Below are 26,151 nucleotides of genomic sequence, written 5' to 3' on the forward strand. Positions count from 1 at the left end.
AGGACTATTTTTTGACAATAGCTTCATTACCACCATTATATTTCCAAGCTTTGTATTCTTTTTATTTAACTAACTGAATTCCTTTCACTTACTTTTCTAGATTCCTAGTCTAACACATAACCAATGCCTAATTTGGATAAATATTAAGGATGAAGGTGCCTATATGGGCATTTACAGCCATGCTACAACATTGTTCTTTCCTTGTTGCATTTAATTTAGGCCAGTAAAAGTTCTTAATAAATTACCTACTGTTGGTCTCTTTATATAGGGAGATGAGGAGTCAAAAATTATCATTTCTTTGCAGAGCCCTCAAAACTTACCCAGTAGTAAACAAATGTCAGAGTTTGTAATGTGTGCAGCATTCAGTCCAAACAAAGGAGATGCCCTCCTAATAAAGAATCTAAAAGTTGAACAGAATCAACTCCAGATGTTGGCAGAGGCATTTCCTGCCATGCAAGTTTGCAAGATCATTTTATTCGCAGATATTTAAAAACTATGTAGTTGAAATGCTGATAAACTGGCTCAGTTGTTGTTTCTTAAATGGTTGTGAATGATAAGCAATTTGTTCGTCAGCCTCCATTGCAGAACAACCACACCCATTGTACTCGGATGTCTCAGTTTCTTTTGGCTGTGAATAGAGTCATATCTAGAAGAGGGTTGACAAGTTTAGTTCTGAAGAAGGGTCTAGGCCCGAAACATCAGCTTTCCTGATCCTGTGATGCTGCTTGGCCTGCTGTGTTCATCCAGGTCGACACTTTGTTATCTCTTATTCCTGACCACAGTCACTTTGAGGGAACAGCTTTAAAATGTCAGCTCTGACAGAGTCAACTATATTCAAAATGTTAGCTTGTTCTCTCTCCGTGGATATATCCTGACCCACTGTGATCTCCAGCATTTGTTGTTTTCAGTACAGATTCCAGCATATAGAATCACAGCATCCCTACAGTGTGAAAACAGGCCCTTCGGCCCAACAAGTCCACACCGACCCTCAGAGCATCCCACCCAGACACATCTCCCTTTAACCCACCTAACCTACACCTCCCTGAACACTACAGGCAATTTATCATGGCCAATCCACCTAGTTTGCAGATCTTTGGACTGTGGGAGGAAACCGGAGCACCCAGAGGAAACCCACATGGACACGGAAAGAATGTGCAAGAATCTGCCATAATTTGCTGCTAAAAATATGTCAGTTATGTTTCTTATTGATGTTTTTAATTAACCTATTTAGATATATGACTGTACATAGACTCTCGTTTTGCAAGCACTAAGTGTCAGTACGTATTGATGTTCTACTTGTCTCCAATGTTGCGAAAGATGTGTCTGGCTTTGTCACCATGGAATGTTCCAAGTCATTGGATTGTTCTGTATTATCCGCTTCCCTCAGAAAAATTTCTAAAGGAAAACACAAGGTTTGAGCACAAGTCTATCAGGCATTGGTGCGACCATGCAGGAAAAAGAGATGGTGGATCCTTTGGGTGGTTTCTGAGTAGACTATCAAAGTCATTTGACAGAATGCCTCAGTGCCACTTTCCAACAAGCATCATGACATAGCCTGACTGGTGGTTAGAAGGGCACTACCCATTAGATCCCTCATGAATGCCTGGAATCTCTCTGCCACCATAGATTACCCTCAAAATGGCTGCAAGGGGGTAAGACTATCACATATGTCCTTCTGGAATGAGCCTTTGCAAAGAATATCCAGAGTGCAATGCAGTGGTTTATGTTAAAGTTCCTTGTAGAATATGACAGCAAATGAGCAACAAACATAGACACCAGGATTTTCCATATATTCAAAAAGGCACTAGAGTAACTGAAATAAACATTGGTCCCTTTGAGGGACAATGGCAAAAGGCTGGTATGTGGATTAGCCAATATCTCACTGAATCACAGAATAGGCCGGAGGGGCTGAATGGCCTACACCAGTTCCTATATTGCTGGATAGAGCTCACTGATTGCAGGTACAATATTAGCCAGGATAGAAAGTTGGGTTCTCTCCTGCTCCCACATCGCTCCAACCATAAGATACAGGAGTAGAATTAGGCCATTTGGCCCATCGAGTCTGCTCTGCCATTCAATCATGGCTGAAATGTTTCTCAACCCCATTCTGCTGCCTTCTCCCTGTAACCTTTGATCTCCTTACTAATCAAGAACCCATCTATCTTTGTCTTACATACACTCCAAACACTTGAACTCCAAAGCTTCTCTTGCAATGAGATCTCAGATTCTCCACCCCTGGCTGAATAAATTTATTCTCATCTCAGTTCTAAAGGGTCAATTCTTCTCTCTGAGGCTTTGCCCTCAGGTCCTATTCCTTAACGGAACGTCTTCTCCACACCCACTCTATCCAGACCTCTCAGTATTCTGTAAGTTTCAATGAGATACCCCCTCATCCTTTTAAACTCCATCAAGTGTCAATCCAGAGTCCTCAACTGCTCCTCATATGACAAGCCCTTCATCATCAGGACCAGTCTTGTAAACTTCCTCTGGACCCCTGAAAAGCCAGTACTTCCTTTCTTGGATACAGAGCCCGAAACTGTTCACAATATACAAACTTAAGTCTGACCAGAGCCTTGTACAGCCTCAGAGGTCAGGAGCGCATCCCTGCTCTTGTATTCTAGCCCACTTGAAATGACTACAATTCACTGTTATGTGCCCTGTAAAACATGAATGCAATTTCCCCAGTCTCCCAAACAGTAACAACTCCTCCCTCCAAATCACTCCTATAATGCCTCCTACCAGTACTCCTCCCCCACATCACCTGACTCACCCTTCTCATCCAGTCTCTCTTTAACCCAACCTTCTCCAGTCCCTCTCCTCTACCCTACACCTTCAGTCTTCCTCCATGCGTATTAGAATTAGCTTTATTGTCACATGAATCTAGTGAAGTTTACAAGTCTCCACTAAGGTACCAAGATACAGATTCAAGGTACAGAGAAACAAAATAGAAAAATAAAGAAACAAAAAGTCCAGCAATAAATTAGAAAAATAGAGAAATAGGAGTTCAGAATAACACTACGTAACAGTGTGGAGCTGGAGGAACACAGCAGACCAGACAGCATCAGAGGAGCAGAAAAGTTGATGACCCTTCTTAAGGGTCCTGACCCAAAACATCAACTTTCCCACTCCTCTGATGCTGCTGGCCTGCTGTGTTCCTCCAGCTCCACACTGTTATTTCTGACTCTAGCATCTGCAGTTTTTACTATCTTGGAAAAACACTATTCCAGTCTCATCGCTCTCAGGTTCCCTACCCACTTCCCCCCAGATTACCACTCTGTCTTGGTTCCGTAGTCTCTTTGTTCAGTCCTCCCAATCTCTGCAACCCCAACCACCTCCCCTTCCTCTCATAACCCCACCCTTTTGTCTTCCTTCTCTCTCCCTGCTCACCCACTCTCCTAGCCGTCTTGTCTCATCATGCTCTCACTAGGTCCCCTCTATCCACATTCTCTCTCTTCCAGTCCTTTTTTCTTCCTTCCCATGTTTACTCTCCTTCCCCATTCCCTCACTCTCTCTTTTCCTTATCTGTGTACTGTTTTGCCCCACTCCCCCAGTTCCCCACCTTTACTCACTCCCATATGAAATAGGAGCAAGAGCTGAAGCAAGCCATTTAACCACCAAAGTCCACCGTTTAATGAGATAATTTCTGATCTGATAATCCTCAATTTCAAAATCTTGCCTTTTCCCCATAGCCCTTGATTTTTTACTGATTAATAAACTGTTCATCTCAGTCTTGAATATACTTAACAACCCATTCTTTATAGCCCTCCGTATAAAGAATTCTTCAGAGTGAAAAAAAATCCTCATCTTTGTCCCTTACCCTGAGATTATGCCATGTGGTTCTAGTCTCCCACAAGGGAAACAACCTCTCAGCAACTACCTGCCTAGTCCTCTAAGAATCTTGTATGTTTCAACAAAGTTGCCTCACACTCTTCTAAACTCCAATGAGTACTGGCTGAAACCTCTGCTCATAGCATAGTCTGTTCATAATAGTGATCAGCCTAGTGAACATCCTCTGGACTGCCCCCAGTGCCAATTTATCTTTCAATAAGCGGCCTGATTACTGTTCACAGTATTCTACATGTGGTTTGACTAGTGCCTTCTATAGTTTCAGGAAGCCCTCCCTATTTTTATACTCCATTCTCTTTGAAAGAAAAGCCAACATTCCATCCGTCTTCCCTATCACCTGCTGATATTTGAATGACAGCTTTAGAACCCCCAAACACCACTGAGGGTAGCTGCTATCTTTCACTTTTTATATTTTCTTATAGGCATTATAGGAGAGCCTCATTAGCTGGACCAACATTTATTGCATATTGTAATTGCCCAAACGGCAGTTATGAGTCAGCCACAATTCTGTGGGTCTGGAGTCACATATAGGTCAAACGAGGTAAGGATAGCAATTTCCGTACGTAAAGGATATTAGTGAATCAGATAGGTTTTTCGGACAACTGACAACAAATTTATGGTCATCATTAGACTCTTAAACCCAGGTTTTTATTGAATTAAAATTCCACCATCTGCCATTGCGGGATTCAAACCCAGGTCCTATTTAAATAATAGCACCTCTACTCCACCATCGACGGTCCACCTGCCAAGTCCTCCTGCCCTCTCCAGCCTCTTTGCGTCAACCCCACCGCTTCCCTTCAGAACTAGTTCGTGTCACCCGTAAACTTGGCGATTCTAGGTTGTTCTTCCTCACTCGTGTCATTTATGTGTTGAGTCTGTGATTTTGTACAATGCAAATAATGGTGGCTTCAGCACTGATCCCAGTGACGCTCACGCCTCTGGTTACACGCTTTCAGCCTCCCATCCTCCCCCCAGATAGCGGGAACGTTCCAATGATTGGAATGTTTCATTGTTTGGAATCTTTGCCCTGGTTCCGAGTCTGCGCACTCCGTGCTCCTGGTGAGAGCGGCCCGAGTCCCGGACAGTGACGGACTTGGAGTCAGGGAGTCAGCCAGTCAGTCAGACGGCGGCGGCCGAACTGGGGAGGGGTGGGGACGGGAGAGGGCACCGTGCCAAACAATCTGACCAGCGGAGACAGGGGCCCAAGTCGGCGGCGGCAGGCCTCGCGCGATTGGGCGGCGAGCAGTCACGTGCGGGCGACCAGAGGCCGGTGCCCGGATTTTCCTCACCCCCCCTCCCCTAGCACGCTGCGCCGGCCGCCATTTTGTAGCTGAGGAGGAGCAGCATCATCGTTATCATCGGCGGCGCCCGTACTTTGGTGGCGGCGGCGGCGGCAGCAGCAGCAGGACGAGTGGGAGCTGGGGGAGGGGGAAAGGGAGCAACCATCAAAACGAAACACACAGAAAATAACGAGAAAGCAGTCGTCTCGATCGCCCCTCCCCCACTCTTATCCCCCACCCTCTTTATTTAACCCCCCCAACCTCCCCCCCACCCTTTCCTACACCTCCCTCCAGCCTGCCCTCCGACAAAAACCCCGCCAGAGGAGAGGGACCGATGGACTCTCAGTACAATTACAACCCGCCGTCCGCCGGCCTCATGGAGCAGAGCGCGGCGTCGTCCGAGGAGTTCCCCGAAGGAGCCAAAATAAACGCCAGCAAGAACGAGGACGATGAAGGGTGAGCGAGCAGGAGGATGGGCCGCACCCCGGGGAGGGAGGGAAGGAAAACAGCCCCTTACCATCGGGACAGAGACCCGTTAACCCCCCGGGCGGGAGAGTCTATTCCCTCCCTCCCCGTGGGGGTGGGGTGCAGCTGCTCCTGCTGCTGCGCGTGCCCTGGGCCAGAAGCGCGTGTTTCGCCCACACGCCCCGCCCCTGTAAACTTGCCGTGGATACACCGCTCGGGGATTGCCCGCTTCATCGTTCTGTATTTTCTTAAACTCTTGTTATTCCGGTCTCTCCGTTTTCTCTCTTGTTTATGTTTGGTTCAACAACGTGGCTCGGCGCCCGGCAAGCTGTGTATGTGACCTAGTTTCACGACGACTGTCTCTAGTTACTTCCATCTGTATCTTCAAGCAGTGCCTCCCTTCTCTTGTTGGAGAAGTTGGAAGTGGATTTGATTTAATATTGTCAAATGTATCAAGGTACAGCGAAAAGTATTGTTTTGTGTGCTATCCAGTCAAATCATACTTTACTTAAGTAACTTACTTTAGAACCAAATGCAAAATACAATTTTACAGCTACAGAGAAGGTGCGGAGAAAAATCAACTTGAATGTAAGAGCTTTGTTCGTAAGTCTGGTAACAGTGGGGAAGAAGTTGTTCTTGAATCTGTTGGTATGTGTTTTCAAAACTATGTATCTTCTGTCTGAAAGAGTATAACTTGGGAGGGATCTTTGATTATGTTGGCTGCTTTCCTGGGGCAGAGGGAAGTATAGATAGTTAGTAGAAGGAAGGCTGGTTTTTGTGATGAACTGGGTTGCATTTGCAACTCTCTAGTGTCTTGCGGTCTTGGCAGAGCAGTTGTCAAACCAGGCTGTGATGCATTTGAGTAGGATGCTTTCTATGGTGTGTCTGTAAAAATTGGGTGAGGGTCACTGTGGGCTGAGTTTCCTTAGCCTTCTGAGGAAGTAGTGTCTTTTCTTGACTAATGTTGATGTGGACAGAGCAGGATAGATTGGTGATATTTAATCCTAGCTATTTGAAATTCTCGATAATCTCCATCTCAGCACCATTGATGCAGACAGGGGCATGTCCTCCACTCTGCTTCCTGAAGTCAGTGTTGAGCTCTTTTTAATTTTGCTTCCATTGAGGGAGAGATTGTTGTCTTTACAGTTTGCCACTAAGTTGTCTGTCTCTTTCTTGAACTCTTTCAAGATCCATCCCACAAACTTGTAAACTGATTTGGTGTTGAATTTGGCTACAGTCGTGAGTGTATAAAGGGTAGAGGTAAGAGGCTGAGTATGCAGCCATTCAGGGCAGTGGCGTTGATTCTTGTCCTTGAGGTGGTATTGTCACCTATCATTACTGATCGCAGTTTGCAGATCAGGAAGTTGAGGATCCAGTTGTAGAGAATGGTGCAGGGTTTGGAGACTAGTTTGGTTGGAAATATGGTATTGAAGGTTGAGTAGGGTTCATAATTGGAAGTCTGATGTAGGTTTCCTTGTTATTCAGAAGTTCTAGCGATGTGTAGAGCCAGGAAGATGGCATTGATTGTGGACCAGTTGCAATGGTAGACAAATTGTAGTGGATTCACCCAGCCTGGGAGGCTCATGTTTATGTGTACCATTACTGGCCTTTCAAAGCATTTCATAATGGTGGGTGTCAGGGCCACCAGGTGGTAGTAATTAAGGCGTGTTGGCTCTGGGAAGATGGTGGGACTTCTTGTAGGTGGGAGCCTCCCATCTGGATGAAGGGACTGGGGGCATTCTGGCGAAGTTTGCCGATGATACGAAGACAGTTGGACAGGCAGGTAGTATTGAGGAGGTGGGGAGGCCTGAGAAAGATTTAGACAGTTTAGGAGAGTGGTCCAGGACATGGCTGAAATTCAACGTGAGCAAATGCGAGATTTTGTGCTAGGAAAAAAGAATACAGGCATGGACTATTTACTAAACAGTGAGAAAATTTGTAAAGCAGATGTACAAAAAGCAGTGATGTGCTTCTGAGACTTTATAAAGCTCTAGTTAGGTCCCATTTAGAATACTGTGTCCAATTTTGGGCCCCGCACCTCAGGAAGGACATACTAGCCCTGTAGCATGTCCAGTGGAGATTCACACGGATGATCCCTGGAATGGTAGGCTTAATGTACGATGAACAGCTAAGGATCCTGGGATTGTATTCATTAGTTTAGAAGGTTGAGGGGAGATCTAATAGAAACTTACAAGATAATGTATGGCTTAGAAAGGGTGGATGCTGGGACATTGATTCCGTTAGGCGGGGAGACTAGGACCTGTGGGCACAGCCTTAGAATTAGAGAGGGTAAATTTAAAACGGAAATGAGACATTTCTTCAGCCAGAGAGTGGTGGGCCTGTGGAATTCGTTGCCACGGAGTGCATTGGAGGCTGGGATGTTAAATGCCTTCAAGGCAGAGAGTGATAAATTCTTGATCTCACAAGGAATCAAGGGCTACAGGGAAAGTGCAGGGAATTGGAGTTGAAATGCGCATCAGCCATGATTTAAATGGCGGAGTGGACCTGATGGGCCGAATGGCCTGCCTTCCATTCCTATGTCTTATGTTAGGGAGAGATTACTGATGTTTGTGAATACTCCCGCTAGCGGGTCCTCGCAGGATCTGAGTGCATGGCTGGGGACTCCATTCGAGCCAGTTGCTTTCCATGGGTTCACCCTCAAGTAGGCCACTCTGACATCTGCAGCAGTGACTGAGTACAGGTGTGTCTGAGGCTGTCTGGGCAGGTGACATCATTTCACTGACGTGATCAAAACGAGCATAGAATGTGTTAGGCTCATTGGGGAGGGATGCATTGTTGTCATTGATTCTATTTGACTTAGCTTTGTAGTTCATTATATCATGTAGGCTTGCCATAGTTGATGTATGTTTAGTCTAGGACTCTAATTTGGTCTGGTAATGTCTCTTAGTTTGCAAAGATCATATTTAGGTTTCCTGTATATGTTAGGGTCACCTGAATTGAATGCTTCAGACCTGGACTTCTGTAGGGAGTGGATCTCCCAGTTCATCCTTGGTTTCTGGAATTAGCATGCAGTCCTCTACACAGTTACTGAAGAAGTCTGTGACACGGAGGCATACTCATTTAGGTTGGCTGCTGAGTTTTTGAATATGGACCAGTCCACCGACTTCAAACAGCTTTGTAGGACCTCAGCACTGAACCAGCACCGTGTGTCTCTATGCACCAGATCTTCGTGCCTATAAGCCCAGAGAATGAACACAGCCTTTGTGGTCTGATTTACCAAAATGTGGGTGGGGGTTGCAGTGGTAGTTGTCTTTGGAAATAGCAGTGATGATCTGGTGTTGAAAATTAAGTTGGTTGGATATAGGATGAGTATAAAGGGAGCTCCTTTATGGTTCAGGGAGAGGGGAAATATTGGGAGCAGAATTGCATTAAAAAGAATGAATGTGGTCAAAGGCTGTTTTAAAAGATGGAAGGAATCCTCAGTTCGCTGGGAAAGAAACATTTCAGTAGTAGTGTGTGAAAATTACATGGTCCAAACAGTTGGAGTGAAAAATGAAAAACTGGGAGGAAATGGAGTGAGAAAATGTGATGAAGTAATAGGTGTTCATTATTGTCAGTTAGCAGATAGTCCACCTTCTGAAATAGAGGGAAGCTTAAAGTCAGAAATGAATATTCACGTGGTGTGATGGCTCAATGGTTCGCCGTGCTGCCTTCGTGCCATGGGACCCGGGTTTGATTCCATTTTTGGGTAACTGCCTGTGTTGAGTTTGCACGTTATCCCCATGTCTGCGTAGGTGTCTGCCGTGTGCTCCAGTTTCCTCCTACAGTGTAAACATCTGCAGGTTTGGTGGATTAGCCCTAGTAAATGTGGAGTTACTGGATGAGATGGGGCTAGGTCTGGGTGGGATGGTCTTTTGGGGGGGGCCAATGCAGACTCAATGGACCAGATGTCCTCCTTTCCACACCGTAGAGACTTTGATTCTAATCATGTCGCGATTGAAGAAAAAGTCAATAATGGAAAGAAAGTTGATGACACTTTACTCTTAAGGGCAGGAGTAGGAAATGAGGCAACTTAGGAAAACAGGTTAAATAAAAAACATAAGTTGCCTCATTTCCTACTCCTGCCCTTAAGAGTAAAGTGTCATCAACTTTCTTTCCATTATTGACTTTTTCTTCAATCGCGACATGATTAGAATCAAAGTCTCTACGGTGTGGAAAGGAGGACATCTGGTCCATTGAGTCTGCATTGGCCCCCCCCAAAAGACCATCCCACCCAGACCTAGCCCCATCTCATCCAGTAACTCCACATTTACTAGGGCTAATCCACCAAACCTGCAGATGTTTACACTGTAGGAGGAAACTGGAGCACACGGCAGACACCTACGCAGACATGGGGATAGCGTGCAAACTCAACACAGGCAGTTACCCAAAAATGGGATCAAACCTGGATCGATTGCTCCAGAGGTAGGGACAATGAGGCAACTTATTCGGTGATTTTGTTTAATGAGAACAAATTCAAGCAAATAGAAAGTGGTGGGTGGGTGGATGGATGGAAATTGTTCAGAACTCTGTTCAAGGAAAAGGTAGCGACCCCTTTGTCTCAGATGGATGTGGAAGTGTCAGGGGATTGCATTTGAATAGTGTATTATGGCCAAGGAACAAGAAAACTTTGACGTGAAGGAAAGATAACTGAGATAATGGGAACTGCAGATGCTGGAGAATCCGAGATAACAAAGTGTGGGGCTGGATGAACGCAGGAGGCCAAGCAGAAAGCTTGTTTCTGATGAAGGGCCTAGGCCCAAAATGACTGCTTTTGTTCTCCTAAGATGCTGCTTGGCCTGCTGTGTTCATCCAGCCCTGCACTTCGTTATTATGAAGGATAACTGATCCAAGTGGTTAGATGCTGAATTAGGGAAGAGAACAGAGTACCAAAGAAGACAACTAATTGGACAGGAAAGGGCAGAAGCAATGAGTTGTCTTGGGAAATCTGGATTCTTTAATCTCGTTAAGATTGATGAATTACTGCAGTGTGACGTATTGGATGTTGGTTATTTTTAAAAATATTTTTCCTTGATTTTAATTTTTGGGGAAATATTTTGGTGGCAAAACCCAACAGAGGAATTGCATTTTATGATGTTAATATGTTAATTTTTTTTGAAATAAAACCTCACGTCCAACAAATGTGGAAGTAAGTAGCCTTTTCAATATACATAGTCAGCTGTTGAAAGCACATAGACAACTTTATTGTTTAACTTTTTGATTTGTATTGATATTTATTTAATTATAAACAATGAATTGTCAGGGTCACCATATACTTATTATTGTTCACAGAAAAATGTTCATTGGGGGTCTTAGCTGGGATACAAGCAAGAAGGATTTGACAGATTACTTGTCCAGGTTCGGTGAAGTAGTGGACTGTACCATAAAGATGGATGCGGTGACGGGCCGGTCGAGAGGATTTGGTTTTGTACTATTTAGAGAACCTGCAAGCGTGGACAGGGTAAATCAACTCTCAACCCAATTATAAATTAGATCAAAATGTGTGTGTGTGTGTGTGTGTGTGTGTCTTTGGATGAAAGTTGTATTGAGAAATGTTAACCAAAGCATGTTGCAAATGAGTGTCAATTCTTCTAAAAATCTAAGGATTGTAATCCAATTGTAATGTTTAGGAAAGAACATTGCGAAGCTATATAATTTGGTTTTCCTTTCTGGTGTCAAATCAGTATTTTACTTTCATCAGTATTTCTAATGTCCTAGTTCAGATGTGCTACTCGTCAGCTATTTAATTCAGCACCTTTTACATGTAACCCATTTTGGGGGCAGGGCGAGTGATCCATAAATGGGTGGGAATATTTATCAACAGCTTTCAATAATAGTTTTTTAATAATGACCGAAAGATTCAGTTTGCAGAAAACTGGCTCTGTATATTCATTTGGAGAATGCTACTTCAAATGAATTCTAGTGTAGTGATTTTATACCTAAATCCTTTCCATGTTATGCATTATGAAGTATAGAATACTTGTAAAACAAAATTTGTTCAAAACTCAATCCATTTTTGAAGATATTTGTTGTCAGCAGGGAATGATACCAAGAAGCGTGCAGTTTGTGTTCTTGTGGCACTGACCTCTGCTTTTCACCCCAGGTCATGACTCTAATTGGCAGGAAGCTAGGTGAGTAAAGAGCGGATGTGATCATTTTAAGTACACAAATGTGCTTTTTGTTATTGATCCCCGCTGGGAAAAATATTTTGGATTGAGGTAGGAGCTTCTCCTGTGCATTTAAATTTGACCATTATAGCAGAAGTTTGTATATCTTCATAACTTATGACACCAGCAATTTCTGTTAAAACAGGACTATTTTGGTTCTCTTTGACACAATTGGGTACAATTTTAAGAAAGTGTAAATATACCATTTGTTTAATTTGGTCTACAAGTAATAAAATGTTAAATTTCATAAGACTCCTTGATCATGATCCTCTTGGAGCTGGGAGGAGTAACACAGTCAGTTTTTCTGCTTGTGTTGCTGTCGACAAGTCAGCACTGAACTCAGAACTGGGACTTAAAATGGTTGAACTTCAGAGGTCAAGACTTCATTTCCCTCTATACTTTGTTTTTAGCGTTTGTTATTACAAACGAGTTTATAAGTAAATTTCAGAGTTATTATTTGTGACATTGAACAAGTATGCGCACTTTCTGAAAATTGTAGTTTTAGCACAGAAACTGTCCTTAAACTCTTGCAGGTCTTGGAACTGAAGGAACACAAGCTGGACGGACGGCTCATTGACCCTAAAAGAGCAAAGGCGATAAAAGGCAAAGAACCAGCTAAGAAAGTATTTGTTGGAGGCCTGAGTCCTGATGTACCAGAAGAAATGGTTAAGGACTACTTTGGAGCATACGGAGAGGTGGGTTGCAAATCGTAATCTTTGTCAGAAAGAGTTTGATTTAATCAACTTCTATTTTTATGACCTGTCAAAAAAACATAAACTGTGACCAGGAGAAACTGCTGACATGAGGCATAGAGATAACAAGGTATAGAACTCGATGAACACAATAGGCCAAGCAGCCTCAGAGGAACAGGAAAGCTGACGTTTCGGGCCTAGACCCTTCTTCAGAAATGGGGGAGGGGAAGGGGGTTCTGACTAAATAGGGAGTGAGGGGGAGGCGGATCGAAGATGGATAATGATGAAGATAGGTGGGGATGGAGCCACTAGAGGTGAGTGTAGCTAGGGAGGAGATAGGTCAGTCCAGGGAGGACGGACAGGTCAAGGGCGTGGGAGGAAGGACAGGTTAGGGAGACTGGGATGAGCTGAGCTGGGCTGGTTTTGGGATGCGGTAGGGGGAGGGGAGATTTTGAATCTTGTGAAGTCCACATTGATACCTTTGGGCTGCAGGGTTCCCAAGCAGAATGAGTTGCTGTTCCTGCAACCTTCGGGTAGCATCGTTGAGGCATGAGGCATATGCTTCTTTAACACATACGTAGGTATTTGTTTGTCATATCTATATATTCTATCATTAAAATGCATTGAGAAGCTGTTGACCAAGTTTGTTTTCTGTTTCATGTATTTTGAGTAAAATTAAGTTTTGGGTTTGAAAGGAAGGGTACCCAACTTTCTCATGAAGTTGAGAGGAAATGTCCCTCTTTAAAACTCAATCAGAATTATCTTATTATTCAACTTTTGAGCACTAAATCACTACATTTTTCTTCATTTTTTTCTGTATTAGAATGTTAAATATTTGGTAGTTTATAGTTTCATTCAGTAGTGAACTGAACAGCCAGATATAAATTGATACCTGAATTGTATTTTTCTTTTGCAGATTGAGGGCATTGAACTTCCCATTGACAACAAGACAAATGAACGGAGAGGTTTCTGCTTCATCACGTTTAAGGAGGAAGAACCAGTAAAAAGACTGTTAGAAAACAAGTACCACAACATAGGATCTAGCAAGGTATGCATGGTAAAGCTTTCAGTGCAAGCTTTAATGCATTGTGGGGAGTAGAATGGTTTGTTTTTTTTTAATGTTCAATATTTCAAATGTTGAACATTTTTGTGCCATAAGAAATTTTAGAAGGGTTGACCAAAAGCTTGGTTGGGTGCTTTAGAAGTGATACAATAAAAAGAGACAAGGAGAAACTTGATCATGACAGATGAAGTTCCAGAAAATGTGGTGCACATTGGCAGTGTGCACGGTTTCCAGTGGTGAAGCGAAGGGAACGTGGTGTGCACCATCATCTGGAGTCAGGAGCTGACATCTATATTCTTACATAGGGTGTAAGTGTCAGCATTTGTTGCCCCTCTCCAGTTAGCCTTAAAATGAGTACCTTGCTTGACCACTTCAAAGAGCAGTTAAGTTGACCGCCTTGAAGTGAATCTGGAGTTCTGTGAAAGGTTGGCAAACTCCTTACCTTGAAGGGTTTTGCAACAATTTGCTGATGGTTGTCATTGTTACCATTGAGACAAGCTTTGGTTTGAATCTGAAATCTAACGTCCGAGAATTAACCTGGACTTGTGGATTACTAGTCTCCTAATATTGCTGCTGTGCCACTGTCTCACTTAAAGTATGGGTGATTGCTGGAGAATGTTAGAAAAATGGCAATGAATGAGTTGATGTAAGCATTTAAACACTGGATGAGAAATTTATTCAAGTAAATAGGAAAGAAAATTGAGTTTTCTTTTAAAGTTTGTGTTTGGGACTAAGGCAAAATGTAAGAAAACTATAAGAAGGAATCTAATGAGAAAAGAACCATTGCAAATAAGGGACACATCTAAACAACAGTAAAATAATGTTTGAAACTTTGCATTGAGAAGGGCATAGATAATGACCAAAATACATTGTGGGGGAGTGGGGGGGAAGCTAAAGATGGCACTTGGGAAGTGATGAAGTGAATTGAAAGGAGTGTATTTCATTCAGAAATGAGAGAAAAGAACAAACTAACCAAGAATGTGACATCAGCTGAAAACATGATTAGGGCAAAATTGAAGCTAAAGCAAAGGGTGTCACCTAAGTATGTGTCTTTCTTTTTATTTACATGCTTCTATGACCATTAGGGATGAATGAAAGTCCCTTGTGATTTTTGAGGCGTAGATGCAGTTGTAAATTATGAAATATCAGCTAATTTGTACGCACATACACAAGCAGAAAGGTGATAAATGGGCAGACTATTTGTTTTTGTGATGTTGACTTGGGATATACATTGGCTAAGACACTGGGGAAAACTGCTCTTCTGTAAAATAGTGCTGTTGGATATTTCACATCCACCTAGCTTGAGTTTAAAATTTCATTCAACAGACTGCACTTCTGACCGTGCAGTACTTTCTCAGCCTTGCTTCATGTGCTTGAAGTGGGACTTTAATCTGGAACTTTGTGACTGTGAGGTGAGCGTGCTGCCAACAGAGCTATGACTTGCACTTACGCACAGGAAACAAAAGCGAATACAGAAATGTTAGGAAAGGAGTCCAAGGACAGTGTTCTGAATGCAAAGAGGAACTGAAAATGAATTAAAATATCGTTCTACAAATATACTTGTTCTTATGTAGTGTTCCACGCGAACTTTTTTCTGTGTGATTACCAAACCACTAGGGTAACCTTTTACTTCCAATCTCCTTAGTTTCTAGCTTTCCTTTCTATGCATTTATACTCTGCCTCAGTTTGTTTCACATTTCGATGTTGCTAATGAAAGTCAGTTTGGAATGCCATATTGACTTTATTGGTGACCATCATTATTTATTAGCCTCCGGTTTGGTCTCAAACCTTTTCATAATCTTAAGACCCTCGTGATCTCTTGGTCATCACTTTTCTAGGGAAGACACCAGTTGTTCAGTCTTTTCCAGTTGGTACAAACTCCTGTTTTTTTTTTAACGTCATCTTCCAAAGCCTCTAACATTTTATTAAGTCCAGAATTGCGCGCAGTCCTAAGAGGCCTTCTATATGATTAACACGAACAGACTTTCCAGTTTCATCCCTAATGAACCACACTGCTTTGCTAATGGTCTTTAGCCTAAATGCCCTGTTATGTTTAGATACCTATTTTTAACATGGTTTCGTCATTCCTGCAACCATAATGGTCTCTTAAATTTGACTACATTGAAAACTAAATTCCGCCCACTGTTTGCACACTACATGATCGTGCTCTGTGCTGGGAGCACTTTTGGCCTTGCTTTTACAGTATAAGGCCTGCCCTGCTTCAAGAATCAATTTTAACCAGTTTACTTAATTGTATTGTCTCTGAAGGGTCTAGGCCCGAAACGTCAGCTTTTGTACTCCTGAGATGCTGCTGGGCCTGCTGTGTTCATCTAGCCTCACATTTTATTACCTTGGATTCTCCAGCATCTGCAGTTCCCATTATCACTACTTAATTGTCCTAATGAGATTAAGTAGTTACAGCACTAAAAGAGCTTGTTCAAACTTTCTTCAGGCCAGAAAAAGAAAAAGACACTTAAGTGCTGTTTACCCATTCCCTTACCCAAAGTTTTTAAGAATGCAAAAGATTAAGATTTATACTCTTCCAGGCATCATTATTTCCCTGAGCTCTCTAGTTTCTATGTCTTTTTCCACAGTAAATACTGACATGAAATATTTGGTTAGGATCTCATCCCTGATTGTTAAGGGTACCTATTCTTTCCCTTGTTACTTTCTTTAAACCTTAATATACTTCTAAAATCTCTTTGGATTCTCCCTAACTTATCTGCCAAGGCTATCTCATGTTCCCTTTTTGCCCTCCTGATTTCCCTTTTAAGTGTACTCCTAAACTCCATGTACTCGAAGGGATTCACTTGATCCCAGTTACCACAGGTTGGCGTGTGTGTGTATGGAATGAGCTGGGTGCAATTACAGCACTTAAAAGACATTTGGACAGGTACATGGATTGGAAAGGTTTAGTGGGATATTGGCCAAACTCTGGCAAATGGGACTAGTTTAGTTTAGGAGACCTGGTCGGCATGGACGTGTTGAGCCGAACAATCTGCTTCTGTGCTGTATGACTGTATGACTTTGCTTCCAGTCTGTTTGCTCAGTAGATACTTTCAGCTAAATTTACATTTGGAAAATTGGCATGTTTTATAAGTATAATAGTAAGAATTCAGGACCAGTATGTTCCTCTAAGAGTGAGAGGCATGGGCACCAGGACTAGGGAACCCTGGTTGTCAAGGGATATTGAGAGTTTGATTAAAGGGAAAGGAAGGAAGCATTTGTTGAGGAGATTGCATTTAGAACCAGGCCCTTTTTTAAAAAAGTATGTGGTAGGAAGTTTCTTAAGGAAACTTGGAGGGCAAGGAGGGCCCACCAAATATCTTTGGCAGATGGGATCAAGGAAAACTCCAAGGCTTTTTATAAGTATCATCACAATTAAAGGATCATTATGGAAATAGTGGAACCTATTAGATAACAAACCTATGCCTAGAGCTAGTCGACATGGGTGAGGTCTTAAATAAGTATTTCTCATATGTATTCAGAGGACAAAGACATTGTAGCCAGGGATATCAGTCGGGATGATGAGTTCTAATAATCTTAATGACCAGATGTTAGATGTTTTAGTGGGTAAACATCGCATAAATCCCCAGGGCTGATGAGATGTATCCCAGGTTGCTGTGGGAGGCAAGGGAGGAGATTGCCTAAGCCTTTGGAGATATATTTAAAACTTCAGTAGGCACCACTGAAGTCTCAGGTGATGAGGATAGCTATCGTGGTGGGCTGAAGTGCCTGTTTCTATGAAATTCCTTGCAATTTTAAACTTTGAGATGGAGCTAATTTAACAATCTAAAGCATGCAAATGGGATGGTGCATAGAAAGGTGGAGGTAACAAAAACTTTGCATGTTCAGGTTCTTTCGTAATACAACTTTGCTTAAGCTGACTTTTCAGGAGCCTTTTCAGTTTGCAGAGGGCTGTTTAGACAGGCAATCTAAGGTTTTTGTAAAACTTTTGATTTTCTTTTCCTCCTCAGTGTTACATTTTGAGAACTTAATCTCCTCTTTTCAAGGCTGAAAGTTCCAAAATTCTGTGCAGAGTAACAACACCTCTTGGAATAAAAGCCCAGAGAGAAACAACTCTTCAAGTTTTCATGTGGCAAGAGAATATGATGAGGAAATCCTGGGGTGGGCTTTTCATAGTACCACCTGTTTTCCTTGTAACATCATTAAAACGTTTGTCTAGTTAATTGCCTTAGATCTTTGGAGAAGGACCAGTTGTGTGAAATTTGGCTGATATTTCAAATTGGACGTGAACCATGTCACTAGTTGAAAGATGTAGATGACTATTCAGTCCATTTTAGTTGCTACATTCAGAGAAACTGCATGGTCCTTCCCTTGAAGCATATAACTGTTTCTTACGTTGGTATTTTTGCTATCCCGTGAGTTAATCACTTTGAAGAGTTGATTCCTCTTAAACATTTCTTTTTATTAGTCTGAGCCTATCTTGTTACTTAGTTGACTTAGTTCGAAGTAATCTGTATGGCAAAGGCAAATCCACAAATTTACTATCTTTCATACCAGAGATGACTACCTTCTGTCATCTGTTTTGTTTTACCAGCCTCTCTGTGATGCAGAACTGTTACACTTCAGGCTTTATGCCTTTTCACTGGACTGTTTGCAGCTTTTGAATATCTTTTCTCTGTCCTAATGACCAGAACACTTGATACGAATGACTTCTCAGGCATGTATAACTGATTCTATGTCCACATCGTGCAGCATTTTACTTGGTTTGTTGATGTGAGGTACTAACTCTATATCATCTACTCTTGGGTCAGATTCAACTTCATCCATACCAACTGCAACCTCCAGGGTGTGTATCGTTATGCCTGTCAGTACATCCTAATTTCATGTGCAATAGCAGAATAAATACCAGATTTCCTGATTGTTCGTTCTGAGTTCACATAGCATGCTACATATTTCCTTGCTCTTAAGTTTTAGATAACTTTTTTGGTGGGGTTGTTGCATTTTGGCTGTCTTGGTTTGTGACTATTTGGATGAAACCATAACGTATGTTTGTCATTCCCTGTTTGCAAACTTCCATGAGTCTCTTCCTCACACCCCAGTTGCACACCTAATGTTGATCTGAGGACTTGTTTTGTGCACTAGTGTGATTTTAATGCTTCTCTGATTACCCATTTTAAATTTGTTGGACAAATACAGGCATGTACAATCAAACTACCCAATTCCTTTGTCCTTGCAGGATTTCTGGAGCAATTTTCTTGGCTTAATTTACAAATTAATTTAGGTTATTCTTTAGTCCACATGCACCAATTCTAATTATTTTTCATACAAGTCCAGCATTTCACTTTAATGCAGCTCAAGTGATCATCTACTCTAGATTTGAACAAAATTTCCCAGAGCTGGTTTCTTGGAGCAGAGCCTTTTACATCTGGCTCATGGTTAACCTGGGTGGGAATCAGAGAGGTTCCCAATCAGATCTGGAGTCACACAGGGCTGCCCACTGTCCTGCCTGTGTGTGTCATATAGAACCTTTAGCCAAGTCCAGCAGGAAGGATGTGAGCCTGAGAGGAGTGACTATTCCACACAGCAGAGCCTTGCAGGTCAGTGCCTCCCTGTGTAGTGGATGATGTTGCTGATTTCTGCTCAGATCCACTGTCAGTGCACAAATTCTCAAGCACCTGTGTCCAGTTTGAAGCGGCCTTCGAAGTTGATGAACCACAGCAAGAGTGAGGCCATGTTCTTTGAGAACTGGGCCAACCAATCCATTATTGTCTTCGCCACCAGGTCAGATCATTGGACGGTGCAGGGTACATGATATGGAGGGCCTGGGGTATGTGCCGAAACCTGGGAGGAGTGTATTGCCAAGGTGAAGCGGAAACTGGGCAGTTGGGAACACTGCTTCCCTTCCATTGCAGGTAAAAACCTGCTCATCAGGTGTGAGGTACCTTCAGTGTTGTTGTAAGTGGCACAAGTCTAGCCTCTTTTCCTAACGTTTCCCGCTGTAGTTACCTGATATATCGTTCGCTTCATCTGGAGGTCAAAAGTAGATTGTGTCTGCAGTGACAGTGTTCTCTGGATAAGGTGGGGGAGGAACTACCTAATGCTGCCCTCATTCTGACGACCACCATTGTAGCACGTCAAGTGTGCATAGATCCTCAATATGTAAACACCAAGTGTCACTACATACTGAGATTCTACTTGTCCGAAGTGTTAGGAAGGACAGCGGGCAGTGAAGAAAGCCAATAGCATGCTGGCCTTCATAACAAGAGGAATTGAGTATAGGAGCAAAGAGGTCCTTCTGCAGCTGTACAGGGCCCTGGTGAGACCGCACCTGGAGTATTGTGTGCAGTATTGGTCTCCAAATTTGAGGAAGGACATTTTTGCTATTGAGGGAGTGCAGCGTAGGTTCACGAGGTCAATTCCTGGAATGGCGGGACTATCATATGTTGAAAGATTGGAGCGACTGGGCTTGTATACACGAGTTTAGAGGGATGAGAGGGGATCTGATTTGAGGCGTATGAGATTATTAAGGGATTGGACACTCTGGAGGCAGGAAGCATGTTTCTGCCGATGGGTGAGTCCAGAACCAGAGGACACAGTTTAAAAATAAGGGGTAGGCCATTTAGAACAGAGTTGAAGAGAAACTTCTTCACCCAGAGAGTGGTAGATATATGGAATGCTCTGCCCCAGAAGGCAGTGGAGGCCAACTCTCTGGATACTTTCACGAAAGAGATGTATAGAGCTCTTAAAGATAGTGGAATCAAGGGTTATGGGGATAAGGCAGGAACAGGATACTGATTGTGGATGATCAGCCATGATCATAATGAACGGTGGTGCTGGCTCGAAGGGCCGAATGGCCTACTCCAGCACCTGTGGTCTATTGACAGGCCTGGCCTTGCTGTGGAAAGTTTCCAAGTAGTTGGACCTTTCATATCACCTGTCCCTCATGAACAAATTTGGAAAAGAAAACACCTTTACCAGAGGTCAGTGAGGCAATGGTCAACATGTAGCATCCTCGAGACCCTGCAGGATAAGGATGCGGTGGATCCTGTCGAGTGGTTTTCTGACTGGACTGTCAGTCATTTGGTAGAATGCCTCACTGCAGAACTTTCCACTAAACACAGACATCGTTTGGCTGGTGGTTAGAAGGGCACTCTGTGAGACCCTTCATGAACACCTGGACTTTGCCCTCAAAGTGACTGGGGTGTGGGGGGAAAAAAAACTGACGTACATCTCCTTCTGGAACATGCCTTTGCAAAGAAGATCTGGAGAGTGATGCAGTGGTTCTTGTCAAGGCTCATCCTGAACAGCTCTGTGACACAGAACTCAGATCTATGGTCTGTGCTGCAGGATGCACACCAAGACACATGACATCTGCACCTGGAGAACCATCAACTTGATGAAGGATAGTCTTTGGCCCACTCAAACTTTGTTGGTCTTCCAGTGCAAAGAGTTCGTCTCAACTGAGTTTTCCAGGCTGATACAGCCCAAGGTCCAGGATTAGTGCGGAAGAGTGCATCAAAGCTTGGTGCAGTTACTGTCAGGGCATAATGATGAAGGACCACTGTGTAAGGTCTTTCTGCCAAAGTACATGAGGGTCTGTTAAGTTATCAGACACTTTTTCTTCCTCAAAATGCGTGTAAATAGCATCTTGCATGAGTAGGAAATGTCTTTAGCTTTTCAACCGCAGGGAATGTCAAATTCTAATGTTTGTTTTTATATGCAAAAACTGTACAAAACTGCTTTAGTACTGAGTATGTACATAAAGATAGTAATTTATGAATAAAAGTCTATTTTTGCAATTTAAAAAAATGTTGACCTCCATACTGGAGGTTGTCTGTGGGAGGTGTATCTCAAATAGAAAATACTTTGAGAGGGCAAAAAAATTGTGGAAAGACAAATAACTAGAGCAAATATTAAATAAGACAGTCAAAAAAAATGAACGTGAGAAGTTATATTTGTTATTTCCCAGAAAAATCGGACACATCCATGGTTGGGGGAAGGCAAAAAATTAAAAGCTTGCACTTGTGTAATATCTTTCTCCATCTCAGTATATTCAAAGTACTTTGTCGTCAGGCATGTACTTTTCAATTACAACGCGATATAATTTAGGACAGACAAATAACCACAGCAGCATCTAGATAAATAATGTGCAGTGACTGACATGAACTATGACCACAACACCCCTGATAGATTTCCCCTTTTTGGTTAGCAACATGATGTCTTGCAAAGCCAGCTGAGACTTAAACTTTTTATCTAAAATGCTAACTTTGTCAACAGTACACTGTCTTGCTATTGCACTGAATTGTCACTCTTGATGAAATGCTCACATCTCAATGAAAAAAGCCAGTGGTTGGTCAGACTATGGTGACTTTACCTTTATGCTATAAGAATGTAGTTGTATAGTTAGAAGTCTCTCACTCGCTCACATGTGCTTTAGGCTAATTTTGGACCATCTGGTTTGTAGATTTTTTTTTAATTGGCCTGATACTTTTGCATTTTTTAAACAGTGTGAAATTAAAGTGGCACAGCCTAAGGAAGTCTACAGGCAACAGCAGCAACGAGGAGGCAGAGGTGGAGGTGGGTTTGGTGGAAGAGGTCGTGGTAGAGGGGGTAAGTTAATTTCCTGACGAGTGGGTTTTGAACATGAAGTGGTTTCTTTACTGGAACAGTAAAGGAATGCATGGCTAGGTAATTATCGGTTTATCCGGTTAACCTTTTCCCACTTGTTCGTTGGGGGATTCAGTCTGATTATGACTGTTGGGTGGAAAAGGTTTAAAATGTATGGTTTTGAAGAATTACATTACCTTGTTAAACATGACTATGAAGAGGAGTACTATATAACTTGTAAGTGTGAAGGATCTCAGGTAATCTATAGAATACTGTGTTCACTAAAATTTAGTGAGTAGAAGAGTATGCTAAAAGGTGTCATCCATACACCAAACCTTTCATGTAAGATGGGAGAAATAAAAGGCCAAAACATTGGGATTTGACATTTTCCCACCTCATGTAAAGGGTTAGTAATGGAAAAGATTTTGAGTTATTGGTCAGCAAATGTTTCTGCAGGTAATTATTCATGTCTCCTGATTATGTCACAATCATCCTTGCAGTTTCTCTTTTAAGTGATCTTAGGATCTATACTTGTGTTCTACCCTGACTTCAGAATTTTTGGGCTAGTTGAGGATGGAAAATACTAATAGAATATAATTACAGCTATCTTCAAACTGCATTTTGTCTTAGTGGGGTTCATGTAAGTAACAATACAGGAAAATTAATTTGGGATAAAAGTATTCCATAGTTCCTACTGGGAAAATGTTTTCCTTTTTAAATAATGAATCAAACCTAAGCATTTTCAACAGTTGTCCAATGATTATTAATTATTGGGCATGCTATAAATTTCAAGTATAATTTGCAAAATGTTGCTGGCTTTTAATCCTTTTTCACAAGTACTTAGATTTTTTTTTAAAATCCTCTGTTCCTAATAAATCTTGGAGGTATATAGTTTTGTGGGGCTCGTGCCTGCGTTTGTATTCAAAGATTTTAACTGATAAGTGACCATCATTTACTGTATACAAAAAAAAAAGTGGGATTGAATTCTCTTGCATAGGCTATTTTTATTTCACATATGGTAGTCCCCTGCAGATTTTCTGGGGTGGCAGCATACAATACAATATCACTTGTTACAGTTTTAGGTATCAGGTTATTTTGTAACCATTTGAGTTGTTGTGTTTCTTAGAACAAACTCCAAATTGTTTGTATTGCTATCTTTTCTTAGGACAAAATCAGAATTGGAACCAGGGATACAACAGCTACTGGAGTCAAGGTTATAGTAGTTACAACAATGGCTATAGCAATCCAGGTTACAATGGATATGGAGGTTATGATTACTCTGGGTATAACTACAACAACTACGGATATGCTCCAGAATATGATACCTACAATAGTAAGTTACAGCATTTGGCTACGTGGCTGGTAACAATTTTTGTGAGGTGGTAAGATTTTGGAGCCCTGCTAGTAAACTGAAAGACCTCAAATGGGGTGTTTCTTTCTCTGAAAATATTGTAACAAAAGAATCAAATATTTTGAATAACAAAGCTTTTGTGGGAGAGATTTTAAAGCTTTGTAGTCGTTTATATTTCTTCTGTTTCCCTCAGCACTGTTGGTTAAGCACCATTTTAGCTTTGCTGTTTATTTGCAACCTGAAGTCTGCATGTTATTTCTGATGACACCACATTGGTGTCCTTCAAGGTGCTTCATCTATAGATAGATTAAATTGGCCAAAAGACTTTTTGACCTAAATATCTGTAAAGGATTAAGATAGTGGAACCAGCTTGTTTTATGTCTGGAGGCTTTTTGTTATTACCCATAAGTGGAGTGTTTAGCCAGCTTTTGTCCAGGTAACAGCATTTCCGTTTTGCAGAGGGGGAAAAACTAACATTACTCATATCTCCTCGTAGCAAATGTGCCTCCTGATGGTCAATCAAGGAGCGGCATTGATGGTCGTGGAGAAGTCTGCGGCCTGGACTGCCTCACCCTCTCTGCTGAAGGAGGCTGTTTAGAGGCAAGTGGCCAGGTGGGTAAAATTATAGGGGTGAAAGAAGAGGATAGGATAAGCCGTTACTCAAAATGAGCTTTTACCCATTTTCTGCTAACTGCAGAAAGCCAAATTTTGGTACTGAAGTTTTTACTTATGTCCAAGTGTGTTAGTAAGTTAGGTCAAAGATGTTGCTATTTGAAATGGTAAATGGGCCACTTGTGTTAGGCTTTGTAATTTTGTGTATATGTAGATTTACAAATTGCCTGTTAAACTTGTAAAATCCAATCGCTTTAACAGGTCAGCAGAGCAGCTATGGAAAGGCATCTAGAGGTGCAGGCAGTCACCAGAATAACTACCAACCATACTAAAGAAAAATTGATATAGTTATTTCACTGCAGGTATGTAACAGATCTTGTTGCAGCTAATGGAGGGAAAAAATTAAGTAATTTTCCAGTGTATGTTTTTAATAATGTAAAATGTCAGGTTTTGTAAAATAAATTTTGCTTTAAGTACTGAACATCAGGTACCTATAGAGTTTTCACTTGAAGTGATTTGCAGCTTTTTGTAACAGGAGGTGTTAAAGGTCTGAGGGATTAACACTTTTTAACAAGTCTGTAAATTTAACAGGTAAAGTACTGCTAATGGGTGCAAATAAAGGACCCAGCAAGACGAAAGAAAAAGTTGTCTTCTAACTCTGACATTATACCTTGTTTGTACCCGCCAGCGGGAACTTCATTGCAGGACACGTGTCACCCTGACCACACGATTCTCTTGGGGCCGCGCATTGCGGACAGAACGTGAGGTGTGCTCGTGAAAATGCTGCCCTGTGGTATGGTCTCTTCAACATCATGTATCAACGTTAAAGATAAACTGGAAAACTTCAGCCTTTGTCTTCAGTCATCTTTGCATATATATATAATATATATATACATAACATTGGCTAAACATTTCTTACAGGCATTTTTTTAAATGTATAATGACTTACTGCATAATTAATTCAGTATTCTTTATTTGGTAACATCTTGTATTTCAGTTATGGATCTACAGTGTGGTAATTTTTTTATTTAAAATGCTGTTTTATTTTTCTTTGTAGCTAAGTAGTGAAAACTACAAATGATAACCAAACAACATCAAGCAAGCTGTAGTATATTTTGGTTTGACTGGGTTAAATGTGTCAGACTTGATAAAACCAGGTCTGATGTCAATAGATCTGCTGCAGTAAAATGCTTTCCAGTGCAGCACCTTGAAGTATTGGCCAGTGTGTGTTATAATCTTGTGTGAAACGGTGTGAACTTCTTTCCTGTTCTAAAACATTTTTACTCTCTCCTAGGTGGAGAAACGGAGGTATAAACATCAGTGTAGCAGAACAGCATGTCAAGAGGAAATATTAAATCTGAAAGCATCTTTGTTTCCCTTTTGGGACTTTTTTGTACCACATCAACTCTGAAACCAACATATTTTGTGTCCCAAATGTATATAAGCATATAAACATCTTTATGTTGTAGTTACTTTGCTTTGTACAACTTGAAGTGCATTCCTTGTGTACTGTGATAGTCTATAATAAAGTTGTGACTAACTGGTGATGCAACACTTGTTTGTTGGTGTGCCCTGTTGTATGTGATGCATAGCATCTGCTGAAATAAAACTGAGTATGAATACTCAAATGTTAGTTGTGGTTTTCTAGATGGCTATATATTTATCTTTGAATCAATGTTAGGGAAAAATAGCCTGTAGGATGGCATTATAATTCATTGGATGGTTGGCAGGATGATTGGCCTCCTGAGATGAAGGCGCAGAATGTTACAGATTTGCTATTGAAGTTCTCATTCAGGTGATGCTATGGAATTTGTACCTTAATTTAGTTATGTACTGCTCAAATGTGCAACAGATCCGAAGGATTATCAGGATCTCTTTCTCTGCCACCCTCCCTGAGTAAGTCTGCATTCCATTTTGAAGCACTTTGGGGTTTACAAGGGCTCTCTTGGAGTGAAATCTGTGAAAAATGGTGCTCTTTTAACTTGTTATTTTATAATGTCTTGTATTTGGGGTGGGGGGTGTGTGGTTAATTACAGATTCCAAGAAAATATCTGCAGCTTTTACTTGGAGTTTGGTAAACAGTCTCACTGTGTTCATAGTA

General features: G+C 41.8%; 1 protein-coding gene across 6 annotated transcripts; it reads left to right on the top strand.

Annotated features, from left to right (window-relative positions):
* Positions 1–5,112: 5,112 nt before the first annotated feature.
* hnrnpdl (heterogeneous nuclear ribonucleoprotein D-like) lies at positions 5,113–25,683 on the top strand. Of its 6 annotated transcripts, XR_007247537.2 has the most exons (10): positions 5,113–5,582; positions 10,884–11,052; positions 12,292–12,453; positions 13,367–13,498; positions 21,988–22,090; positions 23,253–23,420; positions 23,935–24,050; positions 24,312–24,412; positions 24,739–24,843; positions 25,345–25,683. XR_007247537.2 is itself a non-coding variant. In XM_048530704.2 (9 exons), exons 1-8 carry the CDS (start codon positions 5,461–5,463, stop codon positions 24,396–24,398), a joined length of 1,059 nt encoding a protein of 352 aa, XP_048386661.1. In that variant the 5' UTR covers positions 5,117–5,460; the 3' UTR covers positions 24,399–24,412; positions 25,345–25,683. The 6 variants fall into 6 exon arrangements, 4 of the variants coding, with proteins under 4 accessions (XP_048386661.1, XP_048386675.1, XP_048386693.1 ...); XM_048530704.2 differs by lacking the exon at positions 24,739–24,843 and having other exon boundaries at positions 5,117–5,582; XM_048530718.2 differs by lacking the exon at positions 24,739–24,843 and having other exon boundaries at positions 5,122–5,582; positions 21,988–22,057.
* Positions 25,684–26,151: the final 468 nt, after the last annotated feature.

This window comes from Stegostoma tigrinum, chromosome 1, assembly GCF_030684315.1.
Source record: "Stegostoma tigrinum isolate sSteTig4 chromosome 1, sSteTig4.hap1, whole genome shotgun sequence".
Lineage (NCBI taxonomy): Eukaryota > Metazoa > Chordata > Chondrichthyes > Orectolobiformes > Stegostomatidae > Stegostoma > Stegostoma tigrinum.

Excerpts from the sequence above, each read along its gene's own strand:
- hnrnpdl (XM_048530704.2), top strand. The coding sequence starts at position 5,461 with ATGGACTCTCAGTACAATTACAACCCGCCGTCCGCCGGCCTCATGGAG. Across the intron at positions 12,454-13,366 it reads ACTTTGGAGCATACGGAGAG|ATTGAGGGCATTGAACTTCC; the intron begins GTGGGTTGCAAA and ends TTTCTTTTGCAG. Across the intron at positions 13,499-21,987 it reads ACAACATAGGATCTAGCAAG|TGTGAAATTAAAGTGGCACA; the intron begins GTATGCATGGTA and ends TTTTTTAAACAG.